The sequence below is a fragment of the Populus trichocarpa genome, chromosome 10, assembly GCF_000002775.5.
Source record: "Populus trichocarpa isolate Nisqually-1 chromosome 10, P.trichocarpa_v4.1, whole genome shotgun sequence".
NCBI classification, from domain to species: Eukaryota; Viridiplantae; Streptophyta; class Magnoliopsida; order Malpighiales; family Salicaceae; genus Populus; species Populus trichocarpa.
In genome coordinates this window covers 15,616,356-15,630,879 of record NC_037294.2, presented here as the reverse complement: position 1 = coordinate 15,630,879, position 14,524 = coordinate 15,616,356, and the positions used below count along the sequence as shown (strand labels likewise).

Here is a 14,524-nt window from a genome sequence, read left to right as displayed (position 1 = left end):
TGGCAATTTCAATGTTAATTCTTGCAAATCTGTTTGATTCAGGCTACGTTGTTAGTTTCCTGTCCGTATTCCCATTTAATATTTCTAATTGTATATAAATATGCACACAAACACACGCGAACCATATTATTTGTCAAGCTGTGATACTTGTTGCTTAATTAATTACCGCCTGTGTTCTTTTAGCTTTTGTACCATTCCTGGCTGAACCTTTCAAAAAATTTGCTGTTGACGCTTTCTTGAGAGTATGATATCAGCTTGAATTTGCCTTTGAATGCATTTTTTGGATTTTAATCCTTGTATTAAGCTCTTAAAAGAGTTTCTATCATATAAATGGACAAAATGTGTTGTTAATTTTCAAAGCAATGGTATCCAGTAGGCATTTGAATTATCAAATTATTCAAATGACATGGTTTAGGCTGTCCGCCTGGTTTATATAGATGATTTTTAGAGCGGGGAACTTGTCCATTTGACCAACTTACAATATGCAATACAAAGTGTACGTCATGATGAAGAAAGAATCAAGAATCAGAAGACTACAGAAACAACAATCTTGTTCACAACTTTTTCTCAACTTACAAAGCTAGTAATACATACCACCAAGATTTGAGAGACAAAACTGTGAGTTAGTTTTTGATTTGAGATAGAAGAAGCCATGTTTTCTTTTCAGGATTACAGTTTTGATGGGATTCAAGATATGTTGAGCTCTAAAAGTAGAAGTCGTGAGAGTGTGGAAGGAGTGAACACAAGGAAACAAAGTCATTTCTATGGATTTGAGGCTGAGGCTGGGGGCGATGCTTATGGTTTTTATCAAGATGTGTCAACGGGGGAAGGATTCTTTTTCTCCAAGTATCAGAATCAAGAACAGAAGCAACAATCATACTTAGATTGCGGACTTCTTGACGACCATAGTTACAATATCCTTTCTCCACAGCTTCAAACATCTCTGGACGGTATAGAAAAGCTTGATGAAATCCCAGCAGTAACTCAAGATGGTTTACAACCCTGGAAGGAAAATCAGTACCCATTTTCCTTAGCCTCGTTAGAGCTTCATGGTGATCGGCAATTCGATGGTGAAAGAACAGTTGAGAGAAGCAGTGGTGCACCACGCGCAAAAGTGATTGGCACAGAATTATCTACTGAAGAAATCATGAAGATGGCTGGAGCAAAGTTCATCCAATCCTCTTCCCGAATGGTTGATACTGCTTCCATGCTTAACAACCCGTTTGATCTCTTTTTCTCTGGCCTTTCTGAGGAAGCAGCAAAAAATGTGGAGCTTGCTGAACTCCTTCTAGCTTCTGCTGAGAAAGTAGGTAATCAACAGTTTGAACGCGCCAACAGATTTCTAAACTATTGTGAGCACTTGTCTTCCAATGGAGAAAGTCCAGTTCAACGAGTAGTTCACTATTTTTCCGAAGCTCTTCGAGAAAGGATTGACCGAGAAACAGGTAGAATCACACCAAAATGGCCTGAGAAATCACATTCATTTGATCTTGATAGGGCAATGATGACTCTGAATCCTGCCATCCTAGCATGTTATCAAAATGTTCCATTTTCCCAGGTTGCACATTTCGCTGGAATCCAAGCTATTGTAGAGAAAGTAAACAGGGCTAAGAGAATTCACATAATTGATCTTGAAATTAGGAACGGAGTGCAATGGACAGTATTAATGCAAGCTCTAGTGTCTCAACATGAATCTCCCCTTGAGCTTCTCAAGATAAGTGCCATTGGGTCTACTTCAAAAGAGTTGATTGAGGATACAGGTAAGAGGTTAATGAGTTTTGCCGAGACCATGAATATACCTTTCTCCTTCAAGGTAGTCATGGTATCGGACATGTTAGATCTAAAGAAAGATCTGTTTGAGCTAGGTGCTGAGGAAGCAGTTGCTGTCTATGCTGAAAATTCTTTGAGGAGCCTGATTGCACTGCCAAATCGTCTGGATTCCATAATGAAAGTGTTCAGAAATATCAACCCACGTATAGTGGTGGTCATGGAAGTTGAGGCCAACAACAATTCACCATCATTTGTGAACCGTTTCATTGAAGCCCTTTTCTTCTACAGTGCTTATTTTGATTGCTTTGATGCTTGTATGGGGCGTGACAGTCCAAACAGGATGATTGCAGAATCAAAGTACATTCGTCAAGAAATCAGAAATATTGTGGCCACTGAGGGGGAGGAAAGGAAGATTCGACACGTGAAGCTTGATGTTTGGAGGACATTCTTTGCTCGATTTGCAATGGTGGAAACAGAACTGAGCAAGTCATCCTTGTACCAAGCAAGCCTGTTGCTAAATAAAATTGCTCGTTGGAGTTCTTGTACACTTGACATGAATGAGAAAAGTCTCGTTATTGGGTGGAAGGGTACACCAATGCATTCTCTTTCTGTTTGGAAATTCGACAAGAATCGAAAAGGGTTGAAATGATACGGACTTTTCATACACCAAATAGCCCTCTTTTATTAGCCAAGTTATGCATTCACTGATCAAACAGCTTATTTCTGGCTATTAACTTTTGGCAACAAAAAAAATTGCATATGCATATGCTTATACTATATTTTACATTTGTTTGTGTTTGAAATCTTTTTTTTCCGACCCCAACGTACGTACTTCACATGCCAGTCTAAGATCACCACTGTACCAATCATGTCTTTGGTCCTCTGTACAGTTGATGAAGGTATAAGCAATGGATTTTTTTTTAATCTAATTTTGTGACTCTCTCTATTGTTTTGAGAATTATTTCTGAAGAAAGCCTTCTTTCTGTCAGGGCTATCTTCTGACTGCTGTGCAGTTGTCTAGCTTTTTTTTCTTTTAATCTGCATGTATTGCCTGCTGACGGTGTTAGTAAATTTAACCCAGATATTCGTTCTTTGATATTGAAGTTCTTCCATATCTTTGTTATAGTCATCCATACAAGCATACAGGTTAAAATGAATTTTGTTCACAAACAATTTATACCTTCACATATATCATTGTATCCCTCAACTGCAGGCTGTGTGTTTGAACTGTTCTCCATCAAGAACAAATAAAAGATTAAAATTACCATTAAAATCAATACCGGTGAAGGTTTTGTTTGGATTCCAACCCTTCCTTTAAAATTACCATTGAAGTTTAGATGTTATCTATGCTGTATTTTGTTGTTATCCGAATGGCATTTACATCGTAGACAATATGAGCGGCCTTGAGCGCATCAAACATGCCAACCGAACTGTCACTACCCGAATTCAAAGTTCATGACAAGAGCGATGTTACGGAACACCTCATTTATACTAAGTTTCAGAACATAAATATCATAAAACAAATATATATATATATATATATATATATATATATATATATATATATATATAAATTTAGACAATATTTTATAATATTTCAAATATTCCTCAAAACCAAAAAAATAATTTATAATTCAAAATACCTTTTACATTAAATAAAATTCAATCTTTGAAATAAAAATTTAAACTTGAATGAAAATAACATAATAATAAAACGTCTAAGACATCAAATCACATAGAATAAGAAAAGCATTGCGAAAACAATCAAGACATATCAACAAACAAAATAGCAGGAACTCTTAATTAAAGGTCAATCTGCTAACGAGAGTTAAGAACCTAAAATAGTATTAAAATGAAGGAGTGGGTTCAACCAACTCAATGAGGGAATAACATTTAATATACATTTTAGCTATTTATAAGTATAATGGTTGAAACAAATATATAGATATACATTAAGCATAATAGCATATGGTAATGTAATACATGTGAGAGATCAGGCAAAGCCATTGGCTTAGATAACAGACGAAACCCTAAGGTTTCAATAATAGATGAGGTTTGCGGCCCCGATTACCATGAGAGGATCAGTCGCCAAAGAATGATGTCTCTCTCATCAGTTAGGTATACAAAATACTATGTGCTTATAGACTAACTATGCTATATTAGTATGAAGTTATTGATAAGTCTGATATCCAGTCATAACAAATATTTATATAATTATCAAAGCAACTAAATGTCATATCAAATATAATTTAATCCAGCATAATGCAAATATTTATTCAAGAAACTGATGAGTTTTGGAAATAAATCAACACACACACACATATATATTTAAAAATATCATCCGTACTCATTATATAATTAACATACAAAATTTATTTATATTATATGCATATTAAAGATTATCACACTCACCCATCAAATAAAGGCAAAAAACAAACAAATATAGAACTGGAAACTACTAATAATTGTTAAGAGGAACGTTAACAAAACCTATAACAAATACAGAAAAATATTAAAAAACAACTCAAAGCAGATAACATAAAAAATTATAACTCTAAGATTTAAGACTAAAACGTAAATATAAAACTAAAATATATTGATCTGTTCGATCTCGAACAAGTCCTAAGCTAACCGAACTTAAAAAAACCAGTCGAATTTTATTGTTCAATTCACAGGTCGATCTAAATAACCAATCGGTTGACCGACACCATCAAGCGAATCGGTCATCTGGTTCAGCCAGCCATTTCTCACAAAGATATAGTTTGATACTTTCATATAAGTTTATAGCAAGAGGAACCTTCATCCTTTTCCAATTTCGATGACCATTCACAGGATACGTGGCAGCCACAAGCTCACAGGTGGGAATGACTTTTGTTTGGAATTTCCACAGTTCCAAATAAAGTTTTAACACACGTAAGTAGAAACAGAGCAGATACCTCATGAGTATATATACTTATAATTAAGGATGATTTCATATACATCGGTTTTTACATCAAATTAAAGATCAGATCTTCATGAATGTTTTTCGTTAATGTTGTAGATCGAGCTTGTTGCACCAAAGGAAGTTGCAAGTCAGTGTCCGCTTAAATCTTTCAAGTTTTACAAGACATAGGAACTTCCCACTGGATCCCTTATTTTTTTTTATAAAAAAAAAAATACATAAACGATGTATCTGTCAAGAGAAAGAAAATATTGTTGTATTTTTCGGAACATTGAATATTCGAAATCCTTGGTGGTATTTTTCGGTGCTTAAACAACGACTCAATAAAATTACCACTGTAATACTTGTAGTGAATTCAATAAATTAAAATTAATGGATCAATGACAAACATGTGTGTTTTGGATATAAGAAAATTTTGTAATATTTTTAAATTTTTTAATGGTTTTTTTAATTTTATGATTTTTCGAAAAGTCATTATAATTTATACTTGAATTATTATGCTTGTAACTAACGCGGAGCTAATAGAACCTTTTTTTTTTCTTTCCATGAACGAATTGTCACTCAGTTTACAAGGAGAGGGAGAGAAATGTTGCAAGATACAATGAGTTTCGTAGGGGCCTTCTATTAATATCCATCTCAAAAGGGAATGGTGATTTTCAACTTGTTTTTTTTTATTAAAATTAAAATTTTGTTTTTATTTTAAATTAATTTGATTTTAATATTTCTGGATCGTTTTGATATGCAAATATTAAAAATAAATTTTTAAAAATAAATAAAAAATATTATTTTTCCAATAAAAATACTTTGAAAAATAAACACCTCCAAACACCCTCCTCACAAATGATCAAGAGAGATGATAGAAACTCTTCATCAAGTACATGATAATGAAGTGGAAGAGCTAGATCTTCTAGTGGGACTCATGGCAGAGATGAAAATAAAGGATTTGCCATTAGTGAGACTGCTTTTATTATATTCCTTATCATGGCATCCAGGTGTGTGTGTGTGTGTATATATTTTACATAAAATAGCTTTGCAGCCAACAGCTAGAGGCCAGATATTTTGCGTCCATAACTCTGTCCAACCTCTCTAGTTGTCAAAACGGAACAAATTTATCTTGCAACAACAGAGATAGAAATCTAAGCAAAACTGTTGGCTTTTCATTTGTACCTTTTCTATGCTGTTTACTTAAAGTTTTCCATGTACCCCAGTTATTAATTAATAACTATCATGTAATCTTTTTATTGGATCGTTTAGTTAATCAACCTCTACTCTATGTTGTTAGCCTTTGTATTTGTTGGCTGTATTTCCTGGAATCGTTTGAAAGGTTCTGAGAATGTGATGCTGCCCTGGTTTGGATCCTTGAATCTGAATTTCAGCCATTGTTGTTTTGCAAGATCACATCATAGTGGGGACCAAAAGTATTGAACAGAGGGGCATCTACCTGCTAGCTTCCAAATAACCTTGCTTGATTACATTTAGTAAGAACCTAGTGAATGCACCATATTATAATGAGAAATGTTCCCTCAGTGGGGCATTTGGCGCGAGACGTGTAAAATTGTTCTGTCTTCTTGTCCACCTATTGCTTCGTTAATCAATCAATAAAGCTAGTACCTTGTAATAATCGATATACACAACTAGAATTGAGAAACAAAACTGTAAGCGTTTACTTCTGCTCAAAGAAAAAAAAAACTGGGAGCTAGTTTTCTAGGCGAATCCAATGTTGTCATTCTAGGAGTCCAGTTTTTGTGGTGTGTGACTATGGAAGGAATGAATAGAGGGAAATATGAACCGGATGGCTGGGAAGAGTTTGGAACTGGGAGTAATGATTGTTTTTCTTCTGATTATGTACTCCCTCACAAAGATTCCTCAGAAGGAGGATGTAGGTCCTCTAAGTTTGAGCAACTAGAACAGCAGAAAGAGCCATTTTTGGATTACAGACAGTTTGAAGATCTGGAGCTCGATGTCCTTTGTCCACTGCTTCCAGCATGTCCAAATCAAATCGCAATGCTTCGAGAAATCCAGGAGGAAATTGAAGATATTGTAGCCCCCAAGATGCAAAATGAACGTCCGTTTTCTTTATCCACACTTGAGCTGCTAAAGGATTATACAAAGGGTCGTAGACGTTTGAACGTTGAACCAAGCGATGCAAATTTGGCAGGCCAGAAGTTGTCAACTGAAGAAATCATGAGATTTGCTGGAGTGAAGTTTATTCAGTCTTCTATCCAAATGGCTGGTGTTGGTTCCCTGCTTAAGTATCCTTATGATCTTTCTTTCTCTGGTCTCTCTGACGAGGAGACCAAAAATGTAGAGCTTGCTGAATGCATGCTGGCTTCCGCTGAAAAAGTAGGCAATCAACAGTATGACAGTGCCAGAAGATTGCTAAATCAATGCGATCTCTTGTCTTCCAATACTGGAAATCCTGTTCAAAGAGTAGTTTATTATTTTTCCGAGGCTCTTCGAAAGAGAATTGATCGAGAAACAGGAAAAGTGGCATCTGAGAGTCTGGAAAGTGACCTTTTTGATGTCTATGAAGCAGTGATGATTCCAAACCCAATTATCCAGGCATGCTATGAAGGAATTCCATTCTACCAGGTTCCACACTTCGCCGGAACCCAGGCCATTTTAGAGAACATGGCCGAGGCAAAGAGGATTCACGTAATTGATCTGAAAATCAGTAATGGGCTGCAATGGACTGTCTTGATGCATGCTTTAGCGTCTCGAAATGAATGCCCTCTTGAGCTTCTCAAGATAACTGCTGTGGGGACCAATTCAAAGCAACATATTGAGGATACAGGTAACCGTTTAAAGAGTTTTGCTCAGACAACTAACATACCCTTTTCTTTTAAGATAGTTATGGTATCAAGCATGCTTGATCTCAAAGAGGATCTCTTTGAATTAGATGCCGATGAACAATTAGCTGTATACTCTGAATATGCACTAAAGAGCTTGATTGTGCAGCCAAATCAGCTGGGTCATTTAATGGAAGTTTTCAGGAGTATCAATCCGTGTGTGTTGGTGATGATTGAAATAGAAGCAAATCACAACTCGAGGGTCTTTGTCCATCGTTTCATTGAAACTCTTTTTTACTTCAGTGCATATTTTGATTGTGTTGATGCATGTCTGGAACATAACGATCCATCTAGCAGGATGATTATAGAATCCATTTACTTGGGCGAAGGAATCAGGAATATTGTGGCTAGTGAGGGAGAGGAAAGGAAGATTCGAAATGTGAAGATTGATGTGTGGAGAAAATTCCTTGCACAGTTTGGAATGGTAGAGACAGAACTGAGCGAGGCATCCTTGCATCAAGCAAACTTTGTTATCAAGAAATTTGCTTTTGGGAGCTGCTGTACATTTGATACGGATGGGAAAAGCCTGCTTATTGGGTGGAAGGGCACACCAATTCTTTCACTTTCCACTTGGAAGTTCATGTCACAAGACTAGTAAGGATTTGTTTGTTCAATTGCCAACAGATTTTAGCAGTTGTTCCTTTTTTGGTGGAAAAATCCTGTTACATAAGAATTTGTCTGAATTTTTAATTTTTTGGACAGACTGTTTAAAGGCAGTTCTTAATGAATTTTCTTTTGAACTGAATTAAAAATTTATAATATGTGCTGTATTCACTTTACAGATGAAAATGATTTTGCCCAAATTCCAAAGGCAAGGCCCACATATGAATAAGAGTAAGCTTGATTTCAGGGATCCCATTCTTTCAATGGATGAGCTTCTTGGGAAGAGGGGTTTCTGGAAGGATTTTTGCTAAAATTAGCATTTACTCAGCGAATAATACACTGAATGGATAATTTCAAACCAGGCCCAGTATCAATAAAATTGCCAGGCGCAGCCCTGCAAGATACCTGTGGTCGAATCTAATTTCAATTTAACCCTTTACTGTTCGTTTAGAAATGTACAAGGTCCTACTTTGAATAAATAAAAGACCTTATACATAACTGTCCTTAAAATCCCCTTCAGTTTCTGTCCTTTACCTAGCCATTACATGTCGCATGACACTGAGAACCATATTGGCTGAGCTTCCAAAGTTACAACTTTGGAAACAAGGATAGTTCTATCAGTAGAAAGTATGGTACACGAGGTTGTTAATCTATTAGAAGATCGAAGCTAGGATTTGGTGGCCATTCTGGCACACTCACATAGCTGCACAAGCATGGCTATTTATAGCCATCATACACGTTCTATACATTTTTCATCACTAGCCAACCGACTTGTGGTGGACAATTCTAGAATATTATTCAAAACATGATTTAGTTTCTTCTTTAGAGGAATCATTCCTCACACTTAGCCTTTAAGTCTTCTACATGCTTCCTCCATTATCCTAGAAATATCTTGAGAAGTGTATTAACTTTCAACAGTTATATATATCAAGCTTTCAAGTTTCTGCGTGCAATGATGCAAGCAGCCTTCGATCCCATCAACACCAAACTGGCTGTATTTGATGTTTTTAGCTATTTCCGTGGAGTTCAAGGTGATTTCAGTTCAACACATACAAGTTCGAGAGCAAGGAAGGAGAGAACAGAGGAGATGAAATTCATTTCCGTAGAGCTGATAATAATATAAATTTAAGTTTGACCAAACATTGAATAGGTTCTTCGTTCAAAACACTATACGCTCCAGTTCCCTCTTTTGATTAAAATTAATTTTTAAATTCAAAAGGTTTTTAGTCAAGAAGGTGTGTTCGAAAATAGAAGAAACTCACCTAACAAAGAGACCTAACCTAACAAAGAGACCTAATTGAACCCGAGAAGGAAAAGCAACTCCAATTCTCATCAGCTTCACTTTTACTGTTACCAAATCAAGCCCGCAGTCTCAAGCGATTAAACAGCGAAAGAAAAATTGAGCCAAGCAATGATGAATCGTCCACTGAGATAGTCATGCGAGAATTGTCAACTGAAGAAATCATTAGGATAGCTGAAGCAAAGTTTATCCAGTCTTACGAAACTGTCGATGCTGACATCATTCATCCTTTCTGCTGACGAAGCTAAAAATGTGTACGTAGCTTGCTGAACCTCTTCTGGCTTCTGCTGAGAAAGTAGGCAATCAATAATTTGACAGTGCAAGCAGATTGCTGGATTTATGTGATTACTTGTCTTCCAATACTGGAAATTCAGTTCAAAGATTAGTTTGCTATTTTTCTGGAGCTCTTCGGGAAAGAACGAATAAAGAAACTGGAAGATTAGCCACATCAAAAGGCTTCAGAAAAGAGCAGTCATTCAATATCTGTGAGGCAATGATGTCTCCAAGCCTCCGCATCATGGAATTTTACAAACAAAATTCCTTCTCCCGAGTTTTACACTTGGATGGAATCCAAGCCATTGTAGAAATGTGGGCGTGGCAAAGAGAATTCACATAATTGATCTTGAAATCCGGAGTGGACTGCAGTAAACAATCTTCATGCAAGCTCTGGTGTCTCGAGATGAATGGCCCATTGAGCTGCTCAAGATAACTCCTGTTCGGACTACTTCAAAGCAGTTAATGGAGGATGCAGGTAAGAGGTTAATGAGTTTTGCTCAGACCATGACCCTGCCCTTTCTTTTAATGTGGTTATGGTATCAGACATTCTGGATCTCAGAGAATATCGCTTTCAGCTGGATGATGAAGAAACAGTGGCTGTATTTTCTGAATTTTACCTAGCAAGCCTAATTGCCTCGCCAAACCGGCTGGATACCATAAGAAGAAGAAGCTTTTGGTGGGAAATACCTAGAAAGTAATTTTTTTCTGATAGTATATTCCTTGCACATCAAAAAGTGATCAGAAACATCAATCCACGTGTAATTGTGATCATTGAAGTTGAGGCAAATCACAACTCACCGGTTTTTTAAAACAATTTTCAACCGCAGAGCATATTTTGATTGCCTTGTAAGTTGTATGGAACGAGATGATACAAACAGGATGCTTACAGAATCAATATTCTTCGGTGAGGGAATTAAAAAAATTATGGTCGCATGCAGAGGGAGAGGAAAGGAACATTCAGAACATGAACATTGATGTCTGGAGAGCATTCTTTTCACGTTTTTGGATGGTAGAGACAGAAATGAGCATGTCATCTATGCTCCAAGCAAACCTAATGGCTAATTAATTTGGATGGGAAGAGCCTAATTATTGGGTGCAAGGGTACACCAATTCATTGTTTGTTTGAAAAGGAGTCGAAGGAGTTTTAGATATGAATTCATTGTACAGCAGCCCTAAGATATGATTTATATCATTTTCTAACACATTTTTTTAATTAGAAAAGAAAATGAGAGTGGTGAGATTCAAATTCGTGTTGTTTGGTCATCAAGACTCTGATACCATATGAAAGAATCATCTCAATCCGAAAACTTAAACCGTTAAGTGAGACCTCAAGATATTATTTATATTATTCTCTAAGACTGAAAATTGTGATTTGTTAACTATGCAATTGCTCAAAGTCAATGGTTGTTTCATTTTTAAGAATTTTGTTCAAGTTGATCTGCTTTTCATACCCTTTCTTTCTTTGTTTTATAATTTCTTGCAAGTAATTCTTTAAGGTAAAGGTTGACTGCAATGCAATTTGAAGAAATTTACTCGGGTTTGGGTTAATACATAGTGCTTTAAACTTGGATAAAAATGCAAGCACAAATAGCACTGTTCCACACATCTTCCAGAATAAAAGTGGCCACAACTTTCCAGTTCTGGGCTGGTAAATGTTGATGAAGTATGTTGGAAAAATCAGGGCATAGCGACAATAAAATAAAATTATTCAGAAATAAATATCATATCAAATAAGGAAAATAAATCAATTTATCATTATTGGCTGAAATAAAAAGCAAGTTCTTTTTGATAATTCTTGGCTGAAATCCCAAAGATCCAATGAGATTTGGTAACCGAGTAACTGGTGAGTACTTAAAGTATGATATTGGAACGGCCTGATTGAGCCTCCAAACATTATTGGTTTTGCTTTTAGTTCTTGTAATTAACATCTATCTGTTTTATGCTTATGTTGTTTACTTTTTGTGCTTTCTTGATGAATCTTTCAGGGAATATTGTTCGCAAGATTCTGAGTATGATGTCAGCTTGAATTATGTTGTTCAGTTTCAGTCCATTCTGCCAGTCTCGTTAGAACCGATATTTCTTTAAAATATTTGGCTGCAAGTTACCACATACTTGCCATCTGTAGTGCAAGCTGCCTTGATTACATCAATGTCAAACTGACTGTTCTTGATGACTTTAGCATGAAACAACATATGTCACGTATTAGAGTATAATACAATATAGGAAACGTCCACTCACCGAGAGGATATTATAAAGCCAAAGGAAACCTCATGTCTTCCAGTCCAATTATAGTACCTTTGATTTTATCTACATATAAAAAAACTAGGATTCCTTATGAGAAAGAAAACTGTGAGCTCCTTTCCAATTTGAGATGGCAAATGAAAGTTTCTTTCTTGAGGAATCCAATTTTGGTGAAGTCCAAGATGCGTTTAATTCAACGCATAAAAGCTTTGATAGTAAGGAAGGAGAGAAAACACAAGAAATTCGTTTCTTTGGAGCTGATGAAGAATTGGGACAGTCATGGAGCAATGATCCCCAAAGTTCATTCATGTCTCCACCGCTTGAAACATGTTTGGAGGAAATCTCAAAGTTAAGAGGAATTGAAAGTGGAATTGGAGATCTTCTTGAACACAATAAGGAAAAGCAACTCCCATTTTCATTAGCTTCACTTCAGCTGTTACAAAAGTATGGAAATGGCCTCAAACGTTTGAACGATATAGAAAGACGAATTGAGCCGAATATTGATCCATCAACCCCGAAGGTCAAAAAGCAAGAATTGTCAACTGAAGAAATCATGAAGATAGCTGGAGCACGGTTTATCCAGTCTTCCAATACCGATGTTCACTTCAACCATCCATTTGATCTTTCTTTCTCTAGCCTTTCTGCTAGCGAGGCCAAAAATATGGAACTTGCCGAACTTCTCTTTTCTTCTGCTGAGAAATTAAGCAATCAACAATTCAACAGTGCAAGCAGACTGCTGGACCTATGTGATTTCTTGTCTTCCAACACTGGGAATCCAGTTCAACGACTAGTTTACTATTTTTCTAGAGCTCTTCGAGAGAGAATTAATCAAGAAACAAGAAGATCCACGTCAAAGGAGCAGTCATTCAATATATACGAGGCAATTATGACTCCAAGTCTCAGCAACATGGCATTTTACAAACAAAATCCATTCAACCAGGTTTCACACTTCGCTGGAATTCAAGCCATTGTGGAAAATACGATCGAGTCAAAGAGGATTCACATAATTGATCTTGAAATCAGGAGTGGACTGCAATGGACAATTTTCATGCAAGCTTTGGTGTCTCAAGAAGCATGGCCCCTTGAACTTCTCAAGATAACTGCCATTGGGACTACCTCAAAGCAGTTGATCGAGGATACAGGCAAGAGGTTGTTAAGTTTTGCTCAGACCATGAACCTGCCCTGTTCGTTTAATGTGGTTATGGTATCAGACATACTGGATCTCAGAGAAGATCACTTTCAGCTGGATGATGAAGAAACAGTGGCTGTATTTTCTGAATTTTACCTAGCAAGCCTAATTGCATCTCCAAACCGGTTGGATTCCTTAATGAAAGTGATCAGAAACATCAATCCACGTGTAATGGTTATCATTGAAGTTGAGGCAAATCACAACTCCCCAGTTTTTGTAGACCGTTTTGTTGAAACACTTTTCTACCTCAGTGCATTTTTTGATTGCCTCGACACTTGTATGGAACGGGATGATCCAAACAGGGTGATTTCGGAATCAATTTACTTTGGTGAGGGAATAAGGAAAATCTTGGTCGCAGAGGGAGAGGAGAGGAATATTCGGAATGTGAAGATCGATGTATGGAGGGCATGCTTTGCGCGTTTTGAGATGGTAGAGGCAGAAATGAGCATGTCATCTACATGCCAAGCAAACATCATGGCCAAGAAATTAGCTTGTGGGAAGGCTTGTACACTTAATATGGATGGAAAAAGCCTAATTATTGGGTGGAAGGGTACACCAATCCATTGTCTTTCTGTTTGGAAGTTTGCTTGACAAGAAATCAAAGGAGTGAGGGATGTGAATTTCCTACACAGTAGCCATGTCAATGCCTACCAGAGATCATTTACCATGAATTTCTAGTTATTAATTGCTGTTTTAAACTTTTAAGCTCTTCACCAAATGTTTAATAATTATTGGAGCAGAACCAACCGTAATTTTTAAGAATTTGTAATGGTAGTTTTCCATTATTTCCTTTTGGCATGGATATCTGTATGAAGAATTCAAAACTTTGAAAAAAGGAATCAGCTACTCCTAACAATTATCAGATAGAAAACTGAAAAAATAAATATTTGACATGCTCCAGTTGAGATGTTCCTGCTAGCAGTATGCCATGGCTTTAAGCACCACATGTTTTCAGAACATGGCTCCAGAAACTTTTCTTCTACAGCAATACGAGCCTCAGCTTCATCAAAGATCACTTTTTACATGGTAATTTTAAAAGTTTTCCCTGCTAAGCTGTTAATTGAATCAGTTTGCAAAATAAAATACTGAAAGTTGAGCAAGTATATAAAAACCTATTGAGTTAAGCTAACTCCTAGAGGGGATACTCTAATAGTCTGCAGTATGGAATTATCTTGATATGCAAATATCATTCTGCTTCTTGTAAATTATGATTTAATATTAATATTATACATTGCAGGTTGGATGCTTTTTGACAAGTATCACTCAGTTGCCGCGGACATTAATTAGATTTGAATAGTTGATGTGAGCAGAGTTCTCATCACTACTGATTTAATTTTAATATTATACATTGCAGG

At 36.3% G+C, this 14,524-nt stretch overlaps 3 protein-coding genes across 4 annotated transcripts; all 3 read left to right on the top strand.

Moving 5' to 3' along the window:
• Positions 1-518: 518 nt before the first annotated feature.
• On the top strand, positions 519-2,693 carry LOC7468093 (DELLA protein RGL1). The gene has a single exon (XM_002315998.3). The coding sequence runs from the start codon at positions 653-655 to the stop codon at positions 2,417-2,419; it is 1,767 nt and encodes a 588-aa protein (XP_002316034.2). The 5' UTR covers positions 519-652; the 3' UTR covers positions 2,420-2,693.
• Positions 2,694-6,343: 3,650 nt separating this feature from the next.
• Positions 6,344-8,661, top strand: LOC7468092 (DELLA protein RGL1). Of its 2 annotated transcripts, none has more exons than XM_002315997.3 (2): positions 6,344-8,154; positions 8,343-8,661. In XM_002315997.3, coding segments are annotated over exons 1-2 (1,686 nt in total). In that variant the 5' UTR covers positions 6,344-6,469; the 3' UTR covers positions 8,344-8,661. The 2 variants fall into 2 exon arrangements, with proteins under 2 accessions (XP_002316033.1, XP_024466045.1); XM_024610277.2 differs by lacking the exon at positions 8,343-8,661 and having other exon boundaries at positions 6,344-7,505; positions 7,670-7,879.
• A 3,363-nt stretch (positions 8,662-12,024) lies between these two features.
• On the top strand, positions 12,025-13,931 carry LOC7467716 (DELLA protein RGL2). Its single transcript, XM_002315996.3, has one exon. The coding sequence runs from the start codon at positions 12,111-12,113 to the stop codon at positions 13,758-13,760; it is 1,650 nt and encodes a 549-aa protein (XP_002316032.1). The 5' UTR covers positions 12,025-12,110; the 3' UTR covers positions 13,761-13,931.
• The last annotated feature ends 593 nt before the right edge of the window (positions 13,932-14,524 follow it).

What these genes read in the sequence shown, in the direction of transcription:
- LOC7468093 (XM_002315998.3), top strand. Translation starts at nt 653, where the DNA reads ATGTTTTCTTTTCAGGATTACAGTTTTGATGGGATTCAAGATATGTTG.
- LOC7468092 (XM_002315997.3), top strand. Translation starts at nt 6,470, where the DNA reads ATGGAAGGAATGAATAGAGGGAAATATGAACCGGATGGCTGGGAAGAG.
- LOC7467716 (XM_002315996.3), top strand. Translation starts at nt 12,111, where the DNA reads ATGGCAAATGAAAGTTTCTTTCTTGAGGAATCCAATTTTGGTGAAGTC.